This window comes from Micrasema longulum, unplaced genomic scaffold (genome assembly GCF_059751315.1).
Source record: "Micrasema longulum isolate JH-2025_06_02 unplaced genomic scaffold, ASM5975131v1 h1tg001252l, whole genome shotgun sequence".
Taxonomy (NCBI): Eukaryota; Metazoa; Arthropoda; class Insecta; order Trichoptera; family Brachycentridae; genus Micrasema; species Micrasema longulum.
In genome coordinates this window covers 144,883-171,106 of record NW_028278439.1, presented here as the reverse complement: position 1 = coordinate 171,106, position 26,224 = coordinate 144,883, and the positions used below count along the sequence as shown (strand labels likewise).

The 26,224-nt window shown below is 32.4% G+C and overlaps 1 protein-coding gene across 2 annotated transcripts in view; it reads left to right on the top strand.

The window, feature by feature from the left end:
• Positions 1 to 10,938: 10,938 nt before the first annotated feature.
• The window catches only part of Shal (Potassium voltage-gated channel protein Shal), a 160,168-nt gene continuing 144,882 nt past the window's right edge, over positions 10,939 to 26,224 (top strand). For both annotated transcript variants that reach the window (XM_088234520.1, XM_088234519.1), the window contains exon 1: positions 10,939 to 12,537. In XM_088234520.1, coding sequence (XP_088090646.1) covers positions 11,423 to 12,537 — 1,115 coding nt within the window. In that variant the 5' untranslated portion in view covers positions 10,939 to 11,422. The remainder of the gene's footprint in view (positions 12,538 to 26,224) is intronic.

The window sequence follows — 26,224 nt, the reverse complement described above, 5'->3', positions numbered from 1 at the left end:
TCTTACCAATTGAATGTAGTAATGCAGAAAGAAACAAGTTCTCAATTTAAAAATAACTGAGATATTAGTGTAATTGGGTGCCGTAAGGTCAATTCTATGTTCTGCTAAAAACAGCCAGGCCAGTTTCATACAAAAAACTGCAATGAGGAATTCCACTGTTTTCTAATATATATTTTTTCTATTAGCGTACTATTTAACTGAGCAAAAATATTTTTTTTTTGTGCGTTATTTACAAAGATATGATTTTTTAAATTTACATTTATCAAATACCGCACCAAATGACTGTAATCAGTATGTCACTTTTCAGTAGTGACGTCATGAAACGGTTGGCGTTCTTACTTTCACTGACCGCGGTAAGTTGTCTTTCTCCAGCCAATAACAAAACTGAAAAGAATATATGGAATATTGCTTTGATTACTTCATTAAGTTGATCGTAATTTGCTCATTTCTATGGTATGGTTGTTTTTACGAACGTTTCGATTTAGAAAAATCTAGAAAGTTGACATAATCTCTGGTTGAAATGTCAACAAAGTATTATTTGCCGGATTTCTATACTCTTTTTTCTATGGTCTTAACGTTTCTTACAAGGTGCGGGGGCTTTAAAGCGGAAACCGGAAATACTACACGTAGATATAAGGAGTTACTTCATTATTTACGATTTTAAAATGAATACTATTTTTAACATTTTTTATTTATTTTTGCGTGCGTTTTTGAGATATTTCATCCTACTCCAAAAATTTTTAATATTCACGTGTACACGAAAACATTTTTAAAATTTAATTCCGGGTTGGGCTGGAATTCCTCATTATCACCTCCTGAAAATAGTGTTGATCACAAAAACGGCATTTCTCAATTTGTAAAAAAACACCCACTGGAGTAGGATCTCTAAGAAATCTTACGGTATAGATGCTGATGGTAAGGATACTGCCTCGAGAAATCTTCTTCTCTTAAATAAATAAAAGTGGATGCATACATTAGCATTTTAATTTTATAAATTCAACACTTCAATGCAGAATGTCACCTCATTAATTCAAAATTTAATGAAGCATCATTCAAAATTAATATTACTAGGCTTTTTTTGCAAAATGCATATTGTAGGTTGTGGTCAACAAGTCTTTAAAAAATCACACAAATTCCTCCAACACGTAGTTAAATTATTTTAAAATTTATGTGCGGATGAATTAAGTAATTCTGAATATTTAAGTACTCTAATATATATATAAAATATCATGTTCAATACATAATGACACAACAAACCCAATTTTACTTGAGCAAGATTTTTTCTGCAAAATAACATCAGGTCAGTCAGACTATTGAAAAATGCTCAAATAAATAGTTAAATTCTTTTTTGTATAATAAAAAACAAATATATGCATTGTTTATCATATTTTTTTGTAAAAAACATTAAAAATGTTGTGTAGATTAGATTATTTACTCTTTTTACAAAAGGTCTATTATCGCGGTTTCACATTTCTATGGCTGGCTGCTTTCTTTATAGCTACGTCAGATTATACCTCTCCCAGATTAATCTCTGAAATAAAAATATCCCGCTTAAGCTAAAGTTTGCACACTCAATTTTTGTAAACTTTTCTTATATTACACAGTTTTTTAATCAAATATAATACCGAGCAATATAACCGATGCAGCAAATTAATAATTTATTTATAAACTTATCCAAGTATGGACGATCAATAGTTCATATTATATTTCCTTGAAAAACGATCATACTTACCTACATATTAAAATAATACTTACATACGTCTACTCACAAAAAAATATTTTTTCTAGCGTATTTTTTTAATACACCCGCGTTATTTCTGAGCCCGGCGGATGAAGAATACAGTTTTCTATGAAAAAGAACCTGAATTCTATACGACTTTTTTTAACTCGTTGGCGACTGGTAAATCTCTGAAAAAGGAAATCGACTGGAAAAACGTCTGCCATTAGAAGTTCGTGTGTTTATCTGCCATTCTTAAGGTTCCGGGTTCGATTCCTGGAAGGTTCACAGGAAATACAAGTATTTATTTTTGTGAAAAAGACATATTTGCGTTTTTATGATTTACCCAAATATTGAAATTTTGAATAAAATATTCAACAAACTTAAACTTTTGGGTTGGTGATGAGAACTTAAGTATTTATTTTTAAAATAACGTAATTAAAATACAATTTGTATTTTCTTTAATTTGAAAATAGAATAAATTGATTAATTAATTTACGACCCCCGAAACACTATATATATACAAGCAGTTATACTTGCTACCTAGATAGGTTCGCGCTCATTCGGTTGTACATGGGAAGTGGGTACTACTGACTTTGCAACAATAACCGATCAACCAGAGATTCAGTATATTTGTATTATTTACTCATATTAAGTCTAATTTTTGCTGAATTTGTGTACCTACAAATGTGTATCTATGTTAGATTTACAAACATAAAATGTATCTCTAATTTACTACATTTCTTTTATACTTCACTGTTTTACTATAAACCTTTTATTATTTTTTCCTATACATTACTTTTATCGAGTTTAACCATAACAATTAAATATGTTTTCTTTCTATTATATTTAAATTTGTATTTAACTTTAATTTTGTACAAATTGGCTACGGCCGTTAGTTATAATAATAAATAAATAATAAATCTAAATTAAAACCTCTCGAATCTGCTCAAAAATCAATAATTAAAATATTTTTTAAAAAGCCCTTCACGTACCCCAGCATCGAGTTATTTGAGGAATTCATGATCTCAGATATCAGGCAATTATTTATTAATAGAATAATAATGTTGGTGAAAACAAATTATTCTACCAAATCCCAAAAGGAACACTCCCACACTACCAGAAATCAAACTAGAGGATGGGTCATGGGGTCTATCACAAATTCTGAATTTGGGCAAAGAAATTTAAGGTTTTTGGGCCCTACAATATTCAATATGTTACCCAAACATTGCAAAACCATGACCCGGATTTAATTTGATAAATTTGTAAATAAGCGGTTACTGGGTTTAGGTCGAGAAAAATCGGAAAATTTAATCAAAATACATTCTTAAATAATAAATTGTATAAATTAATATTGTATAACTGTGTAGTAAATTAACTAGAAGGCAGTAATGTTAGTGTTTATTTTTGCATAAAAATGTCTGCCTTAAAACAGGTTGTACCTAGTTAGGCAGACTAGACATGATCCAGAGAAATCTATTACTCAAAAGTGTATGTAGAAGATAAAGCAATTCGGTAGTCAGATGGCAGAAGGGACCATCTGTATTTTTTTCGGATTTTTAGTTGTCATGAGTTTTAGTAAATATTTCAGTAAAGACACGCAAAAAATAAAATTAAAAAAGCATTATTTGAAATGATAATGAATTATTAAAAAAAAACACTACTTTTCATTAGTTTTTGTTAAAGTCTTAAAATTGACAATATTTTGAGTTTGTCCAAATTTTTGTAGACAAGGACTGGATTCAACTCCCTGGGCAGAATGGTGAATGTTACACAGTGTGTAAAGTGGCCACTTAAACCAGCCATTGACAAGTCATAAGCCCCGTAGATGCCTAGACTTCTATATTACCTTCTCTTAAATGTTCTTCATCTCTGTTGTAAAATGTTAATATGAACAGCTCCCCAGGGAGTTAAATCCAGTCCTTGTCTACAAAAAATTGGACGAACTCAAAATATTGTTGATAAATCCACCTGGTCCATGAAGAAGTATAGAAATTGAAAAAATAACATTTTCAGGGGTTGCCTAGTATGTAGGTGAAATAATTCAATTAGATGAATCTCACCCGCATAAATAAAGGTTTCAGCTCTTTAACTTCACAAACATCAACAGATGAAAGAATTGAAAGAATATAGATGTTCAAATGTGGGCAGAATGGTGAATGTTACACAGTGTGTAAATTGCCAATTTAAATCAGCCATTGACAGGTCATAAGCCCTGTAGATGCCTAGACTTTTATATTTTTATTTATTTAACTTTTGTACATAACGTTATTTGTACATTGGCGGGCTAATTGCCAAATGGCAATTTCTTCCAACCAACCAAAAAAATAAAAGTTTTATTTTTATAATTCAAGTTACAGAACATATTCAATAGAAAAAAAAAGATTAAAAAGCTAGAAGTATATAAAAATAGAAATAAACGCATTTGCTTATAAATTACCTTAAATCAAAACTATTACTCAATGGGAAAAAGGAAAAAAGAGGAAAGAGGAAAAAGGAAAGGAGGAGAGATTAAGGAAGAGAAAGGATATGTTTTTTCAGACGTGATTTAAACAGAGATAATGAAGCAACATCTTTGATAGTCGGTGGGAGATGATTCCACAGTCGAGCAGCATGGACACTATATGAGTTAGAGAAGAAAGAGGAATTGTGGATGGGTATTAAGAGAGTGCCTTGAGAATTAGAACGAAGAGGTAAACCATGAACTGATAAGCGTTGAAATTTTTCACGCAGGTATATAGGAGCGTTAGGACTATGAAATACATTGAACAGAAGTGAGAGGGAGTGGTAGTCTCTCCGCTGTCTAATTTTGAGCCATTTCAATTGCTATATTACCTTCTCTTAAATGTTCTTCATCTCCTCTCCTGATCATTTTCGAAAATTGCAGATGGTCCCTTCTGCCATCTGACTACCGAATTGTTATTTTTGTTAATAAACTATGATTATTAATATTATCATTATTAAAATGTAGTATAAACCAAGTATTTTAATATTATACGCAGAACTTTATATTTCATAGTCCGGTCAAAGATGAAAGCGTAGTATTTTGCAATTTCAATTACCACTGAATTTTCTCTAATCGTTTTAAGTCCGACAGTGTTTTTGTTGATATTTTTTTCTCTGTCGCTTTTCTCTGAAGATCTAATAGGTCCAGACAACTCCGTTGGGACATTTTACTGATCTAAGTTTAGTATGCATAATATATGTAGTTAAGAGTCGTGTCTATTGGCGTTGTACCAAAATAAATCAAGACTCTTGACTTGCACAAGGAAGCCATTGCATTTGAAATGTAAGGCACTCAAACCAGATGACATTTATTTTATGATCGAATCTATCAAACAATGTGGAATTATTGTTTTTGCATTATTTATTTATCAAACGGCACATGTGCCTTTCACAATATTTATATTTTAATTTATTTATATATACGCCCAATATGCATTTTAAGGACACATTTATGCATAGAAAATTATTATAAATGTCCAGAATGTGGAGATTAGTCAATTCATCACACGACTTGGAATTTTTTGGGATAGATCTTCCGGCTTTTCGTAGATCTCTTCGCGACTAAACCGTGTGGGATGAAGTTGGATTAGCATGGTTTAGCTCAAAGTTTTTGGTCTTTCGTTTTATTTAATATATTGTATACTATTATTGTTTTGGCCTTGTTTGTCTTTGCTAAATAGTTTTATGTTCTTTTTGTTCAGTTTCTTGCATTTATGTTTCTTCATGTAACTGTTGTAATTGGCTTAGGCCGTATATATATAATAAATAAATCAATAAAGGAAAGTAGAAAGACACAATGGTATATAGTATACTTGGTGGGAGTGGAAGTGGAAGAGAGGTGTTCATAATTTAATTTGATTCAGTGATCGTTTGAAAGAAGACAACTTGTTATGAAAGAAATCAAGACTGGTATGTTTGTTGGCAGACCTAAGAATTATGGGCGTAGGGGAATGAAAACCATAGTTAGTTATATGGTTATCGGTATGAAAGAGTTAGTTTTGTCTGAGGTTTCTAGTTGGAAAATTTAATTTTATTGAGTTCTATTTTATATATATGGTAGAATATGTAATTTAATAAACATAATAACAAATAACTTTATGCTTCGATTAGCAATAGTTAAATTATATATTTACAAATAACTAAGCACCACTATTATGTTTATTCAAAGATAATATACATATATCTTGTAACGAGAGAACCCTTTTAATATCCTTTTATCGCTCTAATTTTCTTGCCTCCTCTTTCACAGTAGTAGCTGCTTGATTGTGGAATAATCTACCCACTAATGTTAGAGACGCCCCTTTTTTATTTACATTTAAGTCAAGATTGAAATGTCACTATAAATAAATATTTAAGATCTTACTTTATCCTTCTTATTTTCTTCCCACCCCCTCTTATCTCTCCATAGTACAGTATTTTTTTAATTTTTTTTTTGTGAATTTTTGTTTTTAATTTTGTATAAAGTTGTAAGATTCAGTATGTCCGTGTACTTGTAATTTTCTCAAACTGAACGGTTTGGGTAGGTAGGAAGAAATTGCCTTAAGGCAATATACCCGCCCTTATATGTATATAAATTGTACATTTATATAAGGTGTTAAATAAAGAAATAGTTAAACGTTCAAAGTATTGGCTGGTTGAAAGCTAGCCCTTTGGAAACAGCTGAACTAGAAGTCACCGGCCGGGTTAGGTTAAGTTAAATTAAAAAAAAAAAACAGTGACCAAACTTAGCTTATTAGTTAAGGATTAATCATTAAGTTAAGTAGAATCGGGTTTATCCTAACTCAACCTAACATAACAAACGTGAAAAAAATGTGAAACACAACAAAATTAAAAAATTTTAGTTATTTTTTTAACTGGTTCAAAGTATTTCTAATACCAAATTATCTTTTTTTATCGATAATTCTATAACTGGTAATATTTCATTATTTTATATAGTTTATATTTCTTAGACTTTCTAAATTAATAAAATTGTTTTAAATGTTCTATATTACTTATAATTATGCTTGCATGTATGTTTATTTAATTGTTTTTGTAACTAATATGTAAAAGGCACTAAGTGCCGTTTATTTCAAAAAAATAAAAAATAAAATAAAATAAAAATAAAATTAATTAAAAAGCAAAGCAAAATTTTATAGATTACGTCATTCGAAAGAAAATTCTGGGTTCTACAAGATATTGTATTTGCTTTTATGTTGCACATATTATTTTATTTTGTGGACAAAAAAATAAACTTCTCCGAGTTTAATAATATGTGATTTACAGCTGCAAATTTCCAGTTGCGAATTTTCTCTGCATTTTCGTTCGACGACGTAACTTGAAACATAGTTTTTCTTCCACTAGCGAAAAGCCTCACTATTCGTGTTATGTTTGAGTGTAATAATAAAAGAGTTTACACGAGCACAGTGCTTTGATAGTCAAAAGTTTGCACGCAAGTTTTGTGTACCTAATCTTTTGAGATTGGCACGAAAGACCTCATTCGTTATGCAAGATATGACTATTCTACTTACGATATTGATTAAAGTGGATTAAAAACTATTTTTATCCACTTTAAATAAAAAATAAAATTTAACAAAAACATTTAAATTTTGGGACCATTTTCAAAAAGTTGTAAATAACTAAGTGTTAGAAAATGGGACTCAAGTTGGGGTAGAGTGCACTAGCCATAGAACCACAACCCAATCCACAGGGCCACAACCCAATTCAGATAATTACTCGTTATTCTCAGGGTTTTCTACTCTCATTCGAAGAATTCTGTAAAGAGAAATCGAATAGAGATAAGTTAGCCTCGTTGTGTAGTGGTTTGTGTATTAGCCAATTATTCTTTAGGTCTTGGGTTCGATTCCTGGTAGGGTGGACGTAAAATATTTATTTGAAAGAGTTTGCAACTGAAATATTTCATATTTCAGGGCTGGTATTCCGAACGCGTTTACAGCGCGCTATAACGCGTATTTAGTACGTAAAAACGCGCTATACCGCGCTATAATTTCGTTTGGAATACCAGCCCTGGACTAGACATCTTAAGAGTACCTTACCTTTATGTAACAATGTTCGACGTGGTGGGTGATGAAAAAGATATTTGAAAATTTACTGCTAAAAAAATAAGAAATTATTTATGTGGCATATAATAATTTTTTAAAATACTTAACAAAAAATATGTTTTCATTCAAAAGAAGTATCAGACTCACGACTCTTAAAGGCTTTTTTTTTCTTTTCTTTTATTCAGAAAACAAAATTATAATTTAAAAAAATTTAGTATTCAAAATTGGACTCATCTCTAATGGGCCAGTTAAGTTTCCATATTATATAACATGCTAAGGTTATCAATTAGCTATTTTTATTTTTAATGTACAATAATATTTAAAGGGGAAAAATACATATGGGTCTTAGAGTATACAGAGTTTGGGGCCTTTAGAAAGAGATTAGGCAGGAAACCCTAGGTTTATGCCTTTATTATTTTTATTATTTTTATTTATTTATATATACGCCCAGTGGTAATTTTTATGGACACATTTATACATAGAAAATTATTATAAAAAAAATAGAAAGACTCGATGGTTTATAGTAGACTTTGTGGGAGTGGAAGCGGGAGAGAGGTGTTTATAATTGAATTTGATTCAGTGATCGTATGAAAGAAGACAATTTATTATCAAAGAAATCAAGACTGGTATGTTTGTTGGTAGACCTAAGAATTCTGGGCATAGAGGAAATGAAAACCATAGTTAGCTCTATGGTTATCGGTATGAAAGAGTAAGTTTTGCCTGAGGTTTCTAGTTGGCATATTTAGTTTTATTGAGCTCAGTAGTTCAGGCGCATCAAAGGGTGAGTTGAGAATTTTAAATAGGACCATAAGGTCGGATTTATTTCGATGGTCTTGAAGAGAAGATATATTCAAGGTAGTTTCTAACTCATTATTCGTATATAGGTCTCTGGATAAGCCCAACCTCCAGCCTATCTTTCTCAAAAATCGATGTTGAACTGATTCATTATTCTTGATGTGAACATCATAATATGGAGACCAGATAACAGAGGAATACTCTAGGTGTGGGCGAACTAGGGAACAGAAGAGAATTTTAAGGGTATTGATATTTTTGAAGTCAGCTGTGCTTTTGTTAATAAATCCTAGAAGTTTTAAGGATTTATTGATAACATGTTTAATATGAATTGTAAAAGAAAGTTCAGTGTCAAGTATAATACCCAAATCTCGTATACTAGACACAGATGATAATATTTCATCGTTCAGTGTTTTTGGAATATACTACCCTGATCAGACTTCAGCCTTAAACTCTCTGTAATAGCCAAATGTTGTATAGACTTAGAATCAAACTTCGTTGACAATCATTTTATTTGTTCATTTAATTCCCATAAATGTCTAGACTTCGACATTACCTTCACAAAGAAGTTTTCCGTATCTCTTGAAATATTAATTAAAGTATAATGTCTTGATTGTGTTGTTTCAGAGGGGTTGAAAATCGGTTTAACGTGTGTCGATGTAGTATCGTATCGTGAGGGTCAAAATATATGAACTTTTAGTCTTACTTACAAAGCACGCAAGCTTTTTGTACTCTGCCATGATTGGTTAGACGGAATTTATTATTTAAAGGGAGCAACCGGCTCTTAAAATCAACAGAATGAGGAATCAATTAAAATGTAGACAGTAAAACTAATCGAAATATTAAAAAATAAGTATATAGCTCGTTGTCTTTAAAAATATATTAATATCGACGACAAATATATTATTATCATGACTTTTATCATTCCTTTATCCGCAAACAGTGGTGTAAAATACTGGGCATCGGTACACCAAATGCAAATGCAAGTGATCAGTATCAGGTGATATGGAGTCTGCACGAGGCGAGATATTAATTAATGTTGGAGAGGGTTCAGAAAGAAAATCGGAGGAATCCCTACATAAGGGGTATAGAACCGTAAAGCTGAAGGAGCTGATTAAAGAATTCCTACACGCAAAGGTTTGCCTTCGAATTTAGCCCAAATTAAGTGAGTGTTATCACTTGAATCCGCCCAAGGTACTTCAGATTGATCAAACATCTTGCTTGAATAAACCTATTTAAAACAGATGAGGAAACGCATATGAATATTATTTGTGAATGTGATGCTTTACATCATAAAAGAAGCTTCATTCTCGCGGAAATACTGGTTAAAGCTGAGGATGTTAAAGAACCCGCCCTTTACTTAAAAGTCCGATTGTTTATGGATCTGAGCTTGGAAGAGGAGATTTAGCAAAATGTGAACTCTCGCCTTCTACACAGTAGCCAGGCTCTTCATAGACCTGGGGTTGAAGGGTGAGAACTATTCACGGGGACCCGTCACCATAGATCTTCATAGGTCACAGTGACGTCAAGAGCTCAAAGCATAGCACTGACTTCCCACCTCTAAGAATCAGAATTAGAACGAGGGGTATGGTTGTTATCCGTGACTCTATTCTACTGAAATATTCTGAAGTATGGTTGGGACTAACAATTTGCAATTTAGAAGAGATGGGTTCACACTGTCCCATTTTTTCAGACAGATAAGAAGTTTTATCGGCCATTTTAGAGAGTATTAATTTTTATTTTCCTGACGGTTATCTCCGACAGCGTCAGCACAGACTGTTTTACTTCCCGGCTTCCAGAATCAACCTGCATCTGGTTATGCCGATTGGAAGAGCAAGCAGCTTACATAATCACTTTGGAGATTGACGTCTTTCCCATCAGTGAAAATATGTTTAAGAGACAAATACTCTTGCTATTGGAGAGTATTATTAAAACATTGCTCAAGAGTTCCTGGTTTGATATTTTGTCCCAACATAACGCCTTAAATATTTTGTTATTTATAATGTTGTTTTGGTAAAATAAATCAATTTGAATTACGCTTGTTTTGTTACAGTGAAATATTTATTTATCTTATACAAATAAAAAAAACTATTAGAAGTAGGCACTGATATAAATATTTTTAAGGAATCCTGAAAAAAAATTAAATCAAAAAGTATTTGCTACGTTACTTTAATTTAATCACCTTAATTTTATGTTTTTACTATCTCTGTGTTCCAAATGGGTTGTGCTTGTTTAGACGATAGTTGTATGAGGGTATGCAGAGAAAATTGGCTTCTAATCAGAAAAGTTAAAGCTTAACGTAAGCAAATTTCGATCGCAATAAAATTTTAATATTTTAGAGTGGTCTATGAGTGATTGAACGAAATGTGATGAATATTTGGAATAGATTTCCTTTCAATGTGTATTAAAAAGCTTTTATGGAAACACTTTTGAGATATTGCAATAATAAAAACAGATGGGTGGTTTAAATTCTAATAATTTGATTTCTGTACAATTTCAGTGCAAACGATACGCGGAATTTGAGTACTGCGCAAGTTTGAAACGATCGAACAGAAAAAAAAAGTGCAGTGATTGGAATGAAAAAACCGTCTTTTAATATCGATATGAAGAGATAAAATAGATAAAAACGTCCAATGTAGGGTTTACAAAGGGAAAATTGTGATAGAACTGTTATTGATGTTGGATAGTTTAGTTAACAATATATCTTTTTTTTGTTATTTTATGGTGTGTAAAAGAGCGTTGGACTTACGATTGGAAAAAGACAAGTATTTAATATAAATAAGGTTTAAGAAGAGCACGGGAAAAGTGTATTAGATAAATACACGAATGGATATTCTAAGAACTAGCTAGCTGGAGAAGGAAGGCGAACATGGCCTCGGTGGCGGCGTGGTTACCCTTCGCCAGGGCCGCGGCCGTCGGGTGGGTTCCCATCGCGACCCACCCCTTGCCGCCGCCACCGATACCAAAGGACCGCCGCAAGTCCGAGGACGAGAAGCTCCTCATCAACGTCAGCGGCCGGCGCTTCGAGACCTGGAGGAACACGCTGGAGAAGTACCCCGACACGCTCCTCGGCAGCAACGAGCGCGAATTCTTCTACGACGAAGACAGCGGGGAGTACTTCTTCGACCGCGATCCTGACATCTTCAGGCACATCCTCAACTACTACAGAACTGGGAAACTCCACTACCCGAAGCACGAGTGCTTGACATCGTACGATGAAGAGCTGGCGTTCTTCGGCATTCTCCCCGACGTCATCGGGGACTGCTGCTACGAGGATTACAGGGACCGCAAGAGGGAAAATGCGGAGCGTCTCATGGATGATAAACTCAGTGATAGTGGAGACCAGAGTCTCCCTCCGCTCACGGACTTGCGAGAGAAGATGTGGCGGGCGTTCGAGAACCCGCACACTTCTACCGCAGCGCTGGTGTTCTATTACGTCACTGGATTTTTCATCGCCGTATCGGTGATGGCTAACGTGGTGGAGACGGTTCCTTGCGGCACGAGACCCGGTCGCGCCGGGACCTTGCCGTGCGGAGAGAGGTACAAGATAGTGTTCTTCTGTTTGGACACGGCGTGCGTGATGATATTCACGGCTGAATACTTGCTGCGGCTGTTCGCTGCCCCGGACCGCTGCAAGTTCGTGAGGAGTGTGATGTCCATTATCGACGTGGTGGCCATCCTGCCCTACTACATTGGGTTGGGGATTACAGACAATGATGACGTGTCCGGAGCCTTCGTTACTTTGCGAGTGTTCCGAGTGTTTAGGATCTTCAAATTCTCTCGCCATTCCCAAGGGCTGCGGATTCTGGGCTACACGCTCAAGTCCTGCGCCTCGGAGTTGGGTTTCCTGGTGTTCTCTCTCGCCATGGCTATCATCATCTTCGCCACGGTGATGTTCTACGCTGAGAAGAACGAGACAGAAACCAACTTCACTTCGATTCCAGCCGCTTTTTGGTACACCATTGTCACGATGACAACTTTGGGGTGAGTCACTTTTCTACTTTACAGTCATGTAGTTTTCTTCATATTTATTTATTACTGTAATTAAACATATATTTTTCTTGTCAAAAATATTAAAATACCTAATATAAGAAAAACCTCCCATTTTTATCAAGCCGCATAATCCACCCCACAGTCCACAAATAGAGTCACGTGTTGTACATATTCTCATCACATTTTGCTGTCCTGTTCAGAAATTGTATGAGATATTTTGTTGTGTACGTGATGGAGAAGTTCAGTGTCTTTTTTAATTTTTTTAAAATTTGTTAATAAACTATTTAACTAAACGGAATATTTAAAAATTATTTTTACATATCGTACCATTGACGCTATAATTTTTTGTATTTCTGAAATAACTCCGCGAGAGACGTCAGAGGTTTTTCTGATTGGTTCGTTTACGGGAAGCAAACCGGATATCCTCCACAGCTCTCATTCGTGGTTGGTTCACATGAACAAGTGACATCGTTCAAAGTTGTGCGTTTTTCTTTAAATATTTATTATTATTTTTCTTACACTTTCAAGAAACTTTGTCTTATAATTTAATGCTTTAATTTTTACCGCGCGCAAGAAAACGTTTTTGTTTCCAATTTCCTTTAGGGCTGAAGTTCCTCATTGGTGCTGTTTTAGGTTTATGTTTTTTGAAATATTACTGTATTTAACCGCGTGCACAACAATAAATATAAATAAATAAGTAATAAGGCCCAATGGGGTTGAATTCAGTTCTTGTCAACAAAAATTTGGATAGACTCAAAATATTTTTATTTAAAAAAAGTACGAATATAATCTAGATTACGAATACGATCAAAAATGAGTGGTATAACTGTTAAATGTCTTCTGTATGCTGATGATGCCGTGCTTCTTGCCAGCAGTAGAGAAGGCCTGCAGTTATTGGTAACAAAAGTCTACGATGTATGCAAGAAAAGCGATTTGCTTATGAATGTTGATAAATCCAAAGTGATGGTTTTTGAAAGGGATGAAAATACAACTAAATGTGAGATCAGTGTATATTCTGAATGAGAAAGAAAAATTTGTGACTCTGAGAAGTATGTTTACTAGGGATCAAAAGACTGAGAAAGATATTGAAAGGAGGGTAAATGCCGAGAACAGGGTGAACTGTGCACTGAAATCTACTTTGGCAAACAAATGTTTATCGCAGGACTTGTAGGCAAAACTAGCAGTTCACAGTGGACGAATTGGAAAAATAATGATGAAAGTTGTTTAAATGCTGAAGAAATGCGACCCCTCACGCAAATGTGTGTTAGAACGATGTATGATAGGTGCACAAACGTCGAGATCCTTGAAATATGTAGGGAACAATGCAGAGATGTTATATCGGGTGTACCTCAGGGTGCTCATTTGGCACCCCTGATTTTCAATTTGTTCATTAATGATGTTGCTCAATCATTCTCTAACTCTCGTTTTTGGCTCTTCGCGGACGACAGCAAAATTCTCAATATAATTCAAACTTAACAAGACTGTTTTCTTCTTCAATCAGACATTAAATTTATTAACCAATAGTGTAGATTCAATAAATTAGAACTAAATATTTAAAAAAATGCTAAATAATGTCATTTCATAGAACAAAACAACCAATTTCCTTCTGTAGCTAATAGAAAACTCCAAAATTGGTGTAGTAAAGTCTATAAGAGATTTAGGAGTTGTTTTGGACTATAAACTGACATACAACGAGCATATAGATAATACAGTAAATAAATCAATGAAATTACTTGGCTTCATTAACAGAATATCCTCTGATTTGACTAATGTCCGTACAATCAAAACTCTTTACTGCTCAACTGTTCGCCCTCTTCTAGAACTTGCCTCTGTGGTCTGGTCTCCATTCTATGTCAATCGCATAAATCACATTGAATCAGTCCAACATCGCTTGTTTTGAAAAGTAGCGTGGATGCTTGGACTAGAGAGAGATAATGATTCTTATGCTGATATAGAGTCAATGTTAAATATTTTTTGTCTACAAAAACGTAGAACTAATATTGATTCCATATATATGTTCAGCATACTAAATTGTAGAATAGATGTTTCATCATTACTGGGACAAGTAAAATTTAATATTTCGACTCGCAGGTTGAGAAAAAATGAAGTACTGTCCATCGATCAGCATAGAACAAACTATGGCCTTAATTCTCCAATGACCCGTCTTTGTCGTATTGTTAACTCAAGACAAGATCTGGACTTTTTTGGTTTAAGTTTACAACGATTTAAACGAGCACTAAATAAATAGTCCAGATCTTGTCTTGATGTCCCTTATATTTGTTAATGCTTCTTTTTTTCTTTTTTTAAATGTTTTAAACTATTATTTTATTGTAATATTTAAACCCTATAAACTGTTTACGTGAACACTGTCCGTAAATAAATAAATAAATAAGGCTGAGACATGCTTTATCGACAGAAGCAAGAAAGGGATGCTGCGTTGGTTTGGACATGTAGAGCGAATGGACAGCGGAAGAACGGATAAAATGATCTACGAAGCGAATGCAGAAAACAAGAAAGGCCGAGAAAGACATGGCGTGATCAAGTCCATCAAAACTTGAGGATGGGCATGTCAAGAGTAGAAATAATTGGCGTGCGTGCATGAGAAGATGCATGAACTTAGAGGAAGCGAGGTCTGAATGCAAGGCGGCCTCCGTGGTGTAGTGGTCAAGACGCTTGACTCACGCACGGAAGGTTCCGGGTTCGATTCCCGGTGAGAACACAAAAATTAAAATGTGATTTTTCTCAAGCCTGGGTGCTCTGTGATGTAATTCACCACTGTTATTAGGCCTCCTGGCCTGTTGTGGTGCAAAAAAAAATGTTAAAAAAAAAAAGACAGAGTTATGGCGTTCTTTCCTCTCTGCCTACCTCTACGGAGTAGCGGCGTGATGGTTGAAAATCTAGACCCTATTTTTGAGTTTCAGTCAAATTAAACAAAGGAAGCCTGAAAGCGTCTCTACTTGTCGTTCGACGCTTGTGAAAGCCTTTGAAAAAATACTGTGAATACTCGCAAACAAAAATTCTAGAAGTTACTTAAACTATTGGTCTGAGTTTACTGGTTCCTCGATATTGCTAAACAGATGTTATACGGAACAATATAAAACAGGCAGCCAAGAAACATCCCAGAAAGTATTATATGTAGAAGATAAATTCCCAATTTGCCATCTAGCTAGGGGCGTTATCCGGCAACTTCTTGAAGCCCGGCCAAATTTTCAATTATAACACCACTTTTAAATTATTTATTGCAGAAAGGATTTTGTTGAAGTATTATATCGCCGTTAATGTAATAGAGTGTGTTGCTCGTCCGAGTGATTTAATCTACACTTTTTACACTGGACTTTTCTGTGCGGTATTCATCATCATTGTCTGTCGGCATAGGGCACTTCATTGGTACGCCAATCACAGCGTATATTGTTCGTTTTTGTTACATGAAGGCAAGATGATCAGTCGTGCGCGTCAGGTGGCAGTCCAAGGATTATGAAATTAACGTAGTTAGATGCCAGTCCACAATTTAAAAAAAAGACATGTCGATGTTATCGGGTGCAGAAAAGTCAATTCTATGTTTTGCTAAAAAAAAAAAGACCGCTTTTCTACAAAAAAAACTTTAATAATCACCAAAATAATGTCAACCACTAAAATGGCATTTCTCAATTTGCAGAAAATACCCACAGCACTAGAAAAATCTTACAGTACTTCAAAAATCATTAAAACCAGTCAAATAAATAATTTACAAAAATGACTCATCTTATTTTAGTTATTTTTTGTTTTGTACAGCATTTTCTGAAAAGGATCTAAACTATATTGTTATGGTATTTGTTACAATCAATATGGTGTAGTTTCCGCAAATCAAGTTTTGTAAAATTTTCATTAAAAATTAACGTAAAAATTGCATTTTTCAATGAAAAAAAATGATAAAAGCGCCATCTATGAATGATACGTTTCACATTTTCGTTTAGAATCATCTTTATAGATAAATGTAATTTATATTATAAAAGAATTACACTTGAATGTCTTGTCCACTACACCACGAGGGGCGGTATTACAATATATTATTGAACCACCCAGTTGTTAGTGTGTTTGTCTTGTAAGCAAGAAACTTCGAGTTCTATTTTCCGACATTATTTTAAAAAGTGTTTTTTCGTGCCTAGCAGATGAAGATTACAGTTCTGGGCTAATTCGGACCAGAATCTTGACCAACCTTTTTTGACTCGATAGCTACTCTTAGGTATACGGGATCTGAGTGGAGATAAGTCCGCCTCGTAGTATAATGGTTATTAAATTTGCCTACCATACTTGAGGTCCTGGGCCTCAATTTTAATGTAAAGTTAGGAGAATTATCTTCCACTGTCCGTACAGAAAAACCGATAATTGTGTACGAAAAATGTGAGTTTTTACATTAACATTTAAAGTATCTCCGTCGGTAACCTATAATTGAACATGTTTACAAGAAAAAAAAGTATGAATATTTTGCTTTGAAAAGCAGAAAACAGAAAACTTCATTTTACTTTGTATATAAAATTAGCATGAAAATGAGCACTAAGCACAGTAATTGCTAATAAAAATATGTCAATTGAAGCTAAACTGGCAGTGCACAACGTAGTTTTAGTCCCAACATTTATGTATGGAAGTGAAACATAGAACTGGTAGAGGATGATTGAAAGCCGAGTAAACGCGGTTGAAATGCGATCTCTTAGACGAATGTGTGGAAAAATAGATGTATGACAGGGTTACAAATGTTGAAATCAGGCGAGAGTATAAATATAAGTATAATTGATAAGATTAAGAGAGTCTCTGAGATGGTTTGGTCACGTAGAACGAATGGACGACGAAAGAATGGTAAAACAAGTATATATGGCGAAAATGAACGGTAACGTGAGACGAAGACGACTAAAGAAGACGTGGCATGATCAGATAAACCAAAATCATAAATCTGGTCATGTCAAAAGCAGACATAACCGAAGGGCATGTATGACAAGATGTATGAATGTAGAAGAAGCTAGGAATGTATGCCAAGATAGACGTGTGTGGCGGTCAACTCTCTCTGCCTACCTCTACGGGGAAATGGTGTGATGGTAGTAGTAGATAAAATTGAAGATAAATATTAAGTTCCCGTTGTATTTGGGGTCCAGGTGTCGATTTCTGTCAAGGTCGATAAGAAATATTGATTTTAAAGGTTGTTTTACACTGCAATATTTTATTGTTCTTGGACTGACACCTGAGGCGTAGTACTGTTTCAATAAATAAAAAACAATAATAATAAATATAAATATATATTTTTTTAAAAGTACGGGTCTTGATGAGTTAAACGTTTAAGAGTTACCCGTAGATATATAGGTACTATTTCGCCGTGAACAAGACGAGTATTATTTTAAGGGATGTTTTGTAGGGAAAATAAAGGTCCGATTCTTAAAGCCTCTTTGTTTTATTTTACAGTGAAAATGAAATATTTATTTTTATTTAATAACAAGGTCATCTTATAAATATAACTATTGACATGGGGCCTTACTAATAAACCTGGTATAAAGTTACGCCTAGGCGCAGTGATAAAATAAGAATGGGAATACTTTTTACATAATTCACATAAATAATGTTGAAAGAGCCCAACGAAAATTTTTAAGCTTCATTAATTTCAACCTGCATATTCCTATAGAACAAATTAATTACGTGTCATTGTTAAATTCTTTGAATTTACCTACTCTGGAGGCTCGCAGGACAATAACTGACCTAATATTTTTTATATAAAATTATTAATTCTATATTCGATTGTTGCGAACTCCTGGATTTAATAACTATGAATATACCAACACGTAGAACTAGACAAAATACTCTATATTATTTTCACCCTTCTCAAACCAACTATCTTTGTTACTCACCAATACCGCGTATACACAGACTAGGAAATGAATGTACCTCTCATATCGACATTTTTAACTCGAGTCTCTGTGAATTCAAATCTTCTCTTTAAAAATATTTTATGATATTGTATAGTAACGATTAACGAATTATTTGCAAAATCTGCTTATTTATTTATTTATTTATTTTGTTCATTAACGCCCAAAAGGCATTTACAAAAAATAAGAATGAAATACATGCTAATATACTAAATAATAAACAGAATATTCAGAAAAAAATTGTGAAATAAGTTAAAAAGGATATGATAAAAAGTTTTACAAAGTAAAAAAAAAAACAATAATAACAAAGGTATGCAAGAAAAAACAGTAAGCATATAAACAAAAAATGCAAAGATGAAATAAATTCTGTAAGGCAAACAATAAATAAAGTGTAAGCAAGAAAGACATTTTTAAGTTAAATTAATAAACAAGCAAGCATATATTATCACGAGAAATAAGAAATAAAAATATGTATTTATGAAATGCGTATTTGCCAATACTACAGTGCAATTTGATATAATAGTAAAAAAAAACAAGCATAAGGTAATAAAAATAAGCAAGTAAGTATTTTTTTAATTTATGGAATTCAATTGTCAATAATAGTTTGACGGGCAGCTACAAATAAACTTGATATTGTGGACTTATAAGATAGTAAAGAATTGGACAGAATGTCTGCAGCCGTTCCATAAGTGTTACCTAACCTATGCAGTCTCGGTATCAATGAATTGTTTTGTTGGTTGGAAGAAGTACTGGAGCAATGAAACAATAAAGTACTCCTAGTGTTGACAGCAGGTACTCTAAAATTAATCAATTCAAGTATTTTTGGTGCGTCAAAAAGAGAGTTTACAATTTTATACAGTACAATGAGATCATTAATAGTTCTTCTTTCAGAAAGTGTTGTTAGGTTAAGCAGTGTTAATAAATAGTCATAATTCACATTTTGAATTGGAATGTTTAGTTTGTAGTTTATATATCGTAGAAATTTATGTTGAATGTTTTCTATATTATAAACATGAACATTATAGCAGGGTGACCATATTGATGAATTAAAATCTAAATTACTTCTTACAGGAGAACAGTATAATATTTTCAATGATCGGATGGACTTGAAATTTTTTGTATTTCTCAAAATAAAGCCCAACATTTTTAATGCCTTGCTTGAAATTTCATTGACATGATATACAATATATATGCTAACGACCAGGGCTAGTATTCCAAACGAAATTATAGCGCGGTATAGCGCGTTTCTACATACTAAATACGGATTATAGCGCGCTGTAAACGCGTTCGGAATACCACCCCTGGTGTTAAATCATTTTATATTCATAATATACAGACTTTTTTTATATCTTTTGTATGCTGACATACCTACATGTGTATTTATAAATTTCTTGTTATTTTACTTTTTTATTTTTATACTCATGTTTTAATATTTTTATTTAATTTTTGTATATCTAACTCATTTTATTGTTTTATTTTAAGTAATATGTATAGTGAATAAAATAAATAAATAAATACCAATATATTCTATCACTATAATAAGGATGGTATTCTCATCCGTATTTTACCACTATACCTCGGCGTAACTTTATTTCAGTTTTATAAGCAAGGCATTTGCGTTTCTTTCTTAATTAAAAAAAAATGTAAAGTCAACAGGCAATAGCATTTTATAAAATAATGAAATCAATAATTGACAGCCCTGCTTTACTCGAACTAATTCAAATTTAAATACCTGGTAGGTGGACTAGAAGTAGAGAATTATTTTATTGGAACAATTCTCGTTCCAACTTCGAAATGCATTCACCTATATCCAGAATACATAGGTATGGAAATAAGTTCGAAAAAATATTTGATATTTTTAATATAAACTCTGTAAATGCATTAAAATGTAATCTCACGCGTTAATTTTTAGAAAAGGAATGAATTTATTTAAAAATATTTTATAAAATTTAACTTTGTTTTTTTTGGATACGTATTTTTCTTTATTTCCTTATATATAAATTATACATTTGTGGATTTATTGCCAAAATTCATACTTCTTCCATCCAACTGATAAAATAAAGGTGTTATTAAGATTATTTAAGCTTTCACATTGATCCAAAAAACGTATTATTTATAAAATCTTATTGTAGCATTATTTTTCTTTTTCATTATAACCTAGCTAAATACTAGTCATTTTATGTTAATGTTAAATTATTCTCAATTTTAATTTGCTATATTTATATTTAGAACACAAGGTTTTCTCACTTTAATTTGTTATATTTTATTTGTCATCTTATATTTGTATGTTCCTTTTTTACTTTTTTGCAGTTTAAAAAAAAAAAACTAATTTGTTTAGTTTTAATTATTTAGTTGAATTATATAGTTATATTTCATATATATTACATGATGAATTAGATTATTTCTGTAAAACTTTTTATTGTAAAAGGTTCTTTAAACCGTTGATATATAAATAAATAAATAAACGACAATGTTTTGAGTTTGTCCAAATTTTTGTAGACAAGTACTAGATTTTAGATATTAAACATATTAAAACAGAGATGCAGAACTTTTAAGAGAAGAGAATATAGAAGTGTAGGCATCCACAGAGCTTACGACATGTATTCGCTGGTTTTACATCAACAAATAGAATAATCGAAAGAATGTAGATGTTCAAACATAAGCAGAATGGTGAATATTACAGTGTGTAAAGTGGCCACGTCATAAGCCCTGTGGATGTCTAGACTTCTATATTCTCTTCTCAAAAAGTTCGTTATCTCTCTTGTAACACGTTAATTAAATTATTTATTTATTAAAAAACTTAGTCCATTAAAAAAATGGGATACACAAATATTTTTAATACATACAGGCACAATTGAAATCAAATTAAAGCTAGGACAAAAAAAATAAATAATTACAACCTAAAAAAAAATAATTCCTGTAAATCTTTTACAGAATATTTTCTTTTGTCATTAAATTACACAAAAATATTAAAACTGTCAATTTATTATAGGAGCAAAAATTCACAAACATTTCTTGTTTACCCGGTAACAGGCCATGCCTTTGTGGGGTTTTTTGTTTACTATTTTTACTGTTAATATGCATTTCATTTCTATGTAATTATCCTTTATTTTTTGATACTCTGTTTTAACTCTTTTGTATACTGTAAAAAAAACTATATATAAAAAACTATATATAAAAAAATATATATATATATATTTTTAAAGACAAAATCTGGTCTAGCTTAGTGATAGTTTAAATCTAGAAAGACTTGCTCTAAAAAAGTCCAGATCTTGTCTCGAGTTTCTTAATATTAAAATTTAAACAAGTTTTATTTTTGAAAGTCCAGATAGAGACTTCTTTGTAATTAATTACATAAATTGTCACTTAAATATAGTATATCGTATAAACCCGAATATTACGCAATATTTTTTGCTCAAAATAAAAATTCGCTTCTATTCAGCGTTAAAAATCAGTGAATTTCTTTTTTTATTTCTGCTCCATATATTCTTATAAGTCGCGTTATATACTTCCCTAATAAATCATTTTTTCTCAATTTATAAAAATAAAGATTTAATTTAGCCCCGTTATAGCAAAAAAATAAATATCATAAATTCACCGCTCATAATTCACGCGTGCGTTCCCCATCACTGTCAACAACTGACTGAATTTGTTTCGCACAACACCGGTTATGGTGGCTACAGAACAGTGTCTTTGTCTACCTTGTTATGTTTTCTATCTTCGCGCTCTCTCTAATACATTTGTATTGCTGTATTTGCGGACATCATTCTTCGGGTAGCAAGGTTTAATATTTTTTTTATTGAAATCCAGCATAGATAAACAAATTTTACTTTCCAAATCCGGTGTAAAAATGTCCATTTGAAGATTACAAAAGATACAATTTCATAATTTAAAAAAAATAGAGAGATATGTTATGTCTTGTATCTTATGTCGACTAGTGTGACATCACAGCCACACAAGAGTTAATACGCTTCTTCTTAAAAAGTCTGCAGTTGACAAATTGCAAGAAAACCCTGCATGTCTAAGTCTTAATAATAATACCAAAAATTCCCAGCTTATGTGCAACAAATCCTGTCCTGAACCTAATCAGCCTCTTTATCATAATGGGTAAAGGAATTATGTTTTAGCTGTGTTTTTGGACTTTAAAAGGGCATTTGAAACAATAGATCGAAAAAAATTACTACAAAAACTTGAAATTATAGGACTATCAAATGAGGCCCTCAATTTATTCAAAGAATATCTTCAAGGAAGAAAACAAGTAACTAAAATAGAAAACAAAATATCTGAACCATTGGAGAATAATTTAGGAGTTCCCCAAGGATCAGTTCTAGGACCAATTTTATTTATAATATATATAAACGACATCACAAATATAATAAAACACTGCAAACTACAATTATTTGCCGATGATACATTAATCTATACAGCGGGAGAAAATTATACAGAGACTTTACAAAAATTAAACGAGGACTTAAACAGAATATCTGAGTGGCTCAAAATTAATAAACTTCAGCTTAATGTTGGAAAAACAAAATACATGGAGTTAGGAAGGAAAAAGCCAAACCCAAGGATGAATGTACTTATTGATAATGAAACCATATAAAAGGTTAATGAAATGAAATATTTGGGGATAATACTTGATTCAAAATTGACATTAAATGCAAATTTTGAACACGTTAATAAAAAAATATCAAAAAAAATATTTTTCCTTAGTAGATTGAGAAATAAATTAAATAAAGATACTGCAGAACTAATTTACAAAACAATCATTCTTCCATATATAGATTACTGCTCAACAATATTATTTTTAGCAAACGAAGGAAATTTAAATAAACAAGAAATTTTACAAAATAAAGCGATGAGAATAGTTCTTAAGAAAAATAAATATAGCAAAGTAAAAAAAATGAGAGATGAACTAAAATGGTTATCTGTAAGAAGGAGACTTAAATTTAATATGTTGATATTTATACATAAATTTTTTCACGATAAATTACCAAAATATTTTAAGGATAAAGTTGTCTTAAACAAAAATTGTCATGAATATGCTACTAGACAAAAGGATAAAATAAGACTACCATTATTGAAAAGAGCTGAGTCGCAAAATTGTTTGATGTATAAGGGTTTAAAAATGTATGATGAGATGCCTGAATGTATGAAGAATGAAAAGTGTCTGAAAGAATTTAAAAACAAATGTATAAGTTACTGTAAGGAAATGTAAATATATATAGATGATGTAAATGTACTTAATAGTTTATATTAGTTTTAATATAAGCTAACTTAAGAAATAAAAAAATAAAAATACTTGAAAGTTTACATAACTGATGAAGGTAGCATGAACAAACAGCTCCCAACCCACCTAGGAATTGCTGGAGCAACTTTAACAAGATGCGTGTTATCTGGAACTCTAGTATACTCGGTCAAAATGAAATGACGAATATTTAACTCTTGTATAATGCCAGTACTCCTATATTGGTGCAAATCTTGGCACCTTACCAAAACTTCAAACTTCAAACTTCTGAGTTTTGAGAGTGAGTGCTTGAGGAGAATATTAGGCATAAGATAAGGTATTGAAGCCAAAAACGAATGCAACAGCCTCGTATATTAAACGTCTTGAGAATGCGGCGATGGACCTGGTTTACCTTCATTTTTTTTTTCACCATCTAGGAAGTTATTGAGATTAACGCATTACAGTAAGAATGGAGAACATTTTAGAGAATTTGGAAGTCTAGAAACTGAAAAAAATTATACATATGTTTAAACAAAAGCAGAATTGTAAATAATATATAGTGTGCTAAGTGGCCACTTAAACCAGCCGATGATAAGACAAACAGTCCAGTCCACCTGGCTTGATTTACGTAATTTTTCCAGAACAAATAAGGAGAAGCTTCTAAATCGGGCTCTGGGCTATAAGCATTTTAATTTTTAACTTTTTGTACCTGATGTAAATTGTACATAAGCAAGCTAATTACCAAATGGCATTTCTTATAACCAACCAAAAAACAAAAGTTGAAAAATGAATAAAGAGGAAATGATAACAAGTTAAGGAAGAGAAAGGAGATGTTTTTTCAGACTTTATTTAAACATAGATGCTGTAGAAACATCTTTGATAGTGGATGGAAGATGATTCCACAGTCATGCCGATTAGACACTATATGGGTAAGAGAACAAAGAGGAATTATGGATGGGTATTAGGGGGATGTTTTAAGAATTAAAACGAAGAGATAAACCATTATAATGAGCGTTGAAATTTTTCACTGAGGTATGTAGGAGCGTTAGGGCTATTACGCACAGTGCACAGAAGTGAAAGGGAGTGATAGTCTCTCCGCTGTCTGATTTTGAGCCATTTCAGTTGTCCACGATAATCAGAAATGTGGTCATATTTCCTAAGACCAAAAATATACCTGGTGAATGTATTCTAAAGTCGTTCAAGTTTATCGAGTTCCTCACAGCTTAAATCAGTCATAGAAATTAATTCATAAAATACATATCATGCCAGATAAAAGGAAAAAATTGCGTGGATTTGATCGTTTCGAGAAAAGAGAACATTTTAGAACGCTTTAATAAATGGCCTAAATTGCATCAACGGTGTACAGCAGTGTATTTTCAAATTTCGTAACCTTTTTTATGCAAAATCATAAAAATAGACCAAGTAGAAACTTCTTGAATTTTCAATCAAAATATAGATTGAAAAAAGAGATCGATCTGAGAATGACAAACGAGTCAACACTGGTTATAAGGCCCAGAGAGAATAAAATACAAGCTTTGCTGGACAGTATTTAAATCCCCTCCAAAATACCTATCGGACCTTTGTATTAGGGAAAATACATGTCAAAGAAAATCTACTCTTAGATCAGCATTTGATTCAGGAAGAGGAAAACTTGTCGAAATCCGGCGCTCCCCAAACACTAGATTTGGAGATCGTGCGTTTGCCGTTGCCGGCTCCTCTGCCTGGAACCAATTCCCTTCAAACTTACGAATCATTGACAGTCTCAGTCAGTTTAGATCCCAACTAAAATCCCACTTCTTTAGACTATCATACCCTCAATTTTAAATCTGAAAATATAATATGTCACTTTAATTTAGTTAGAATGTAAGTTTAGGTACACAATTATAAAGCGCCCTTGAGGTGATTTGTCTCAAAAATGGCGCTATATAAATCAGCCAAATATTATCATTATTATCAAAAATTTTGCTCAGCAACTTTCGTAAGTATTTTTTTTTATCTTAATAGTTATCAAAAGTTACAGATCCTAAAGTGATCACAAACAGGTTTAACTGAAGATATTTTTTTAAACATTCGTCATGCGTTAAGACTGCATAAAAATGCGCAATAAATAAGTGACTTTATCAACTTTCAAACACACCTGTTTTAGCGGTCTATTTTAAATCGAGTTCTAAATTTAAACTTCGTTCCACTTTTAAACGCGTTCGATGGGTTATTTTAGTGACTCGCCTGTTAATATTTGTAGGGAATGTTTTGAGTCCACTAATATCTACTAATCTCGAAATGCACTTGGCAAACTACGTAACTTCGATTCACTGGTGGCCTAGCTATGACGCCATTAAAGCTAATTTTCTGAGAGAAAACCGTATTCTCGATGTGCTTGAAATGTGCTGCTAGAAAAAGATGTTTTTTTCTGAAAGAAAATCGTATTCTCGATGTGCTTGAAATGTGCTTCCAGAAAAAAATGTTTCGGAGGCTAGCGGGTAGTTTTTTTTCACTTTACCTGTTTGTCTGAGTGAGCTCTTCAAACCTCTATCACAAAATGGAATAGCATTTTTTTTATTAA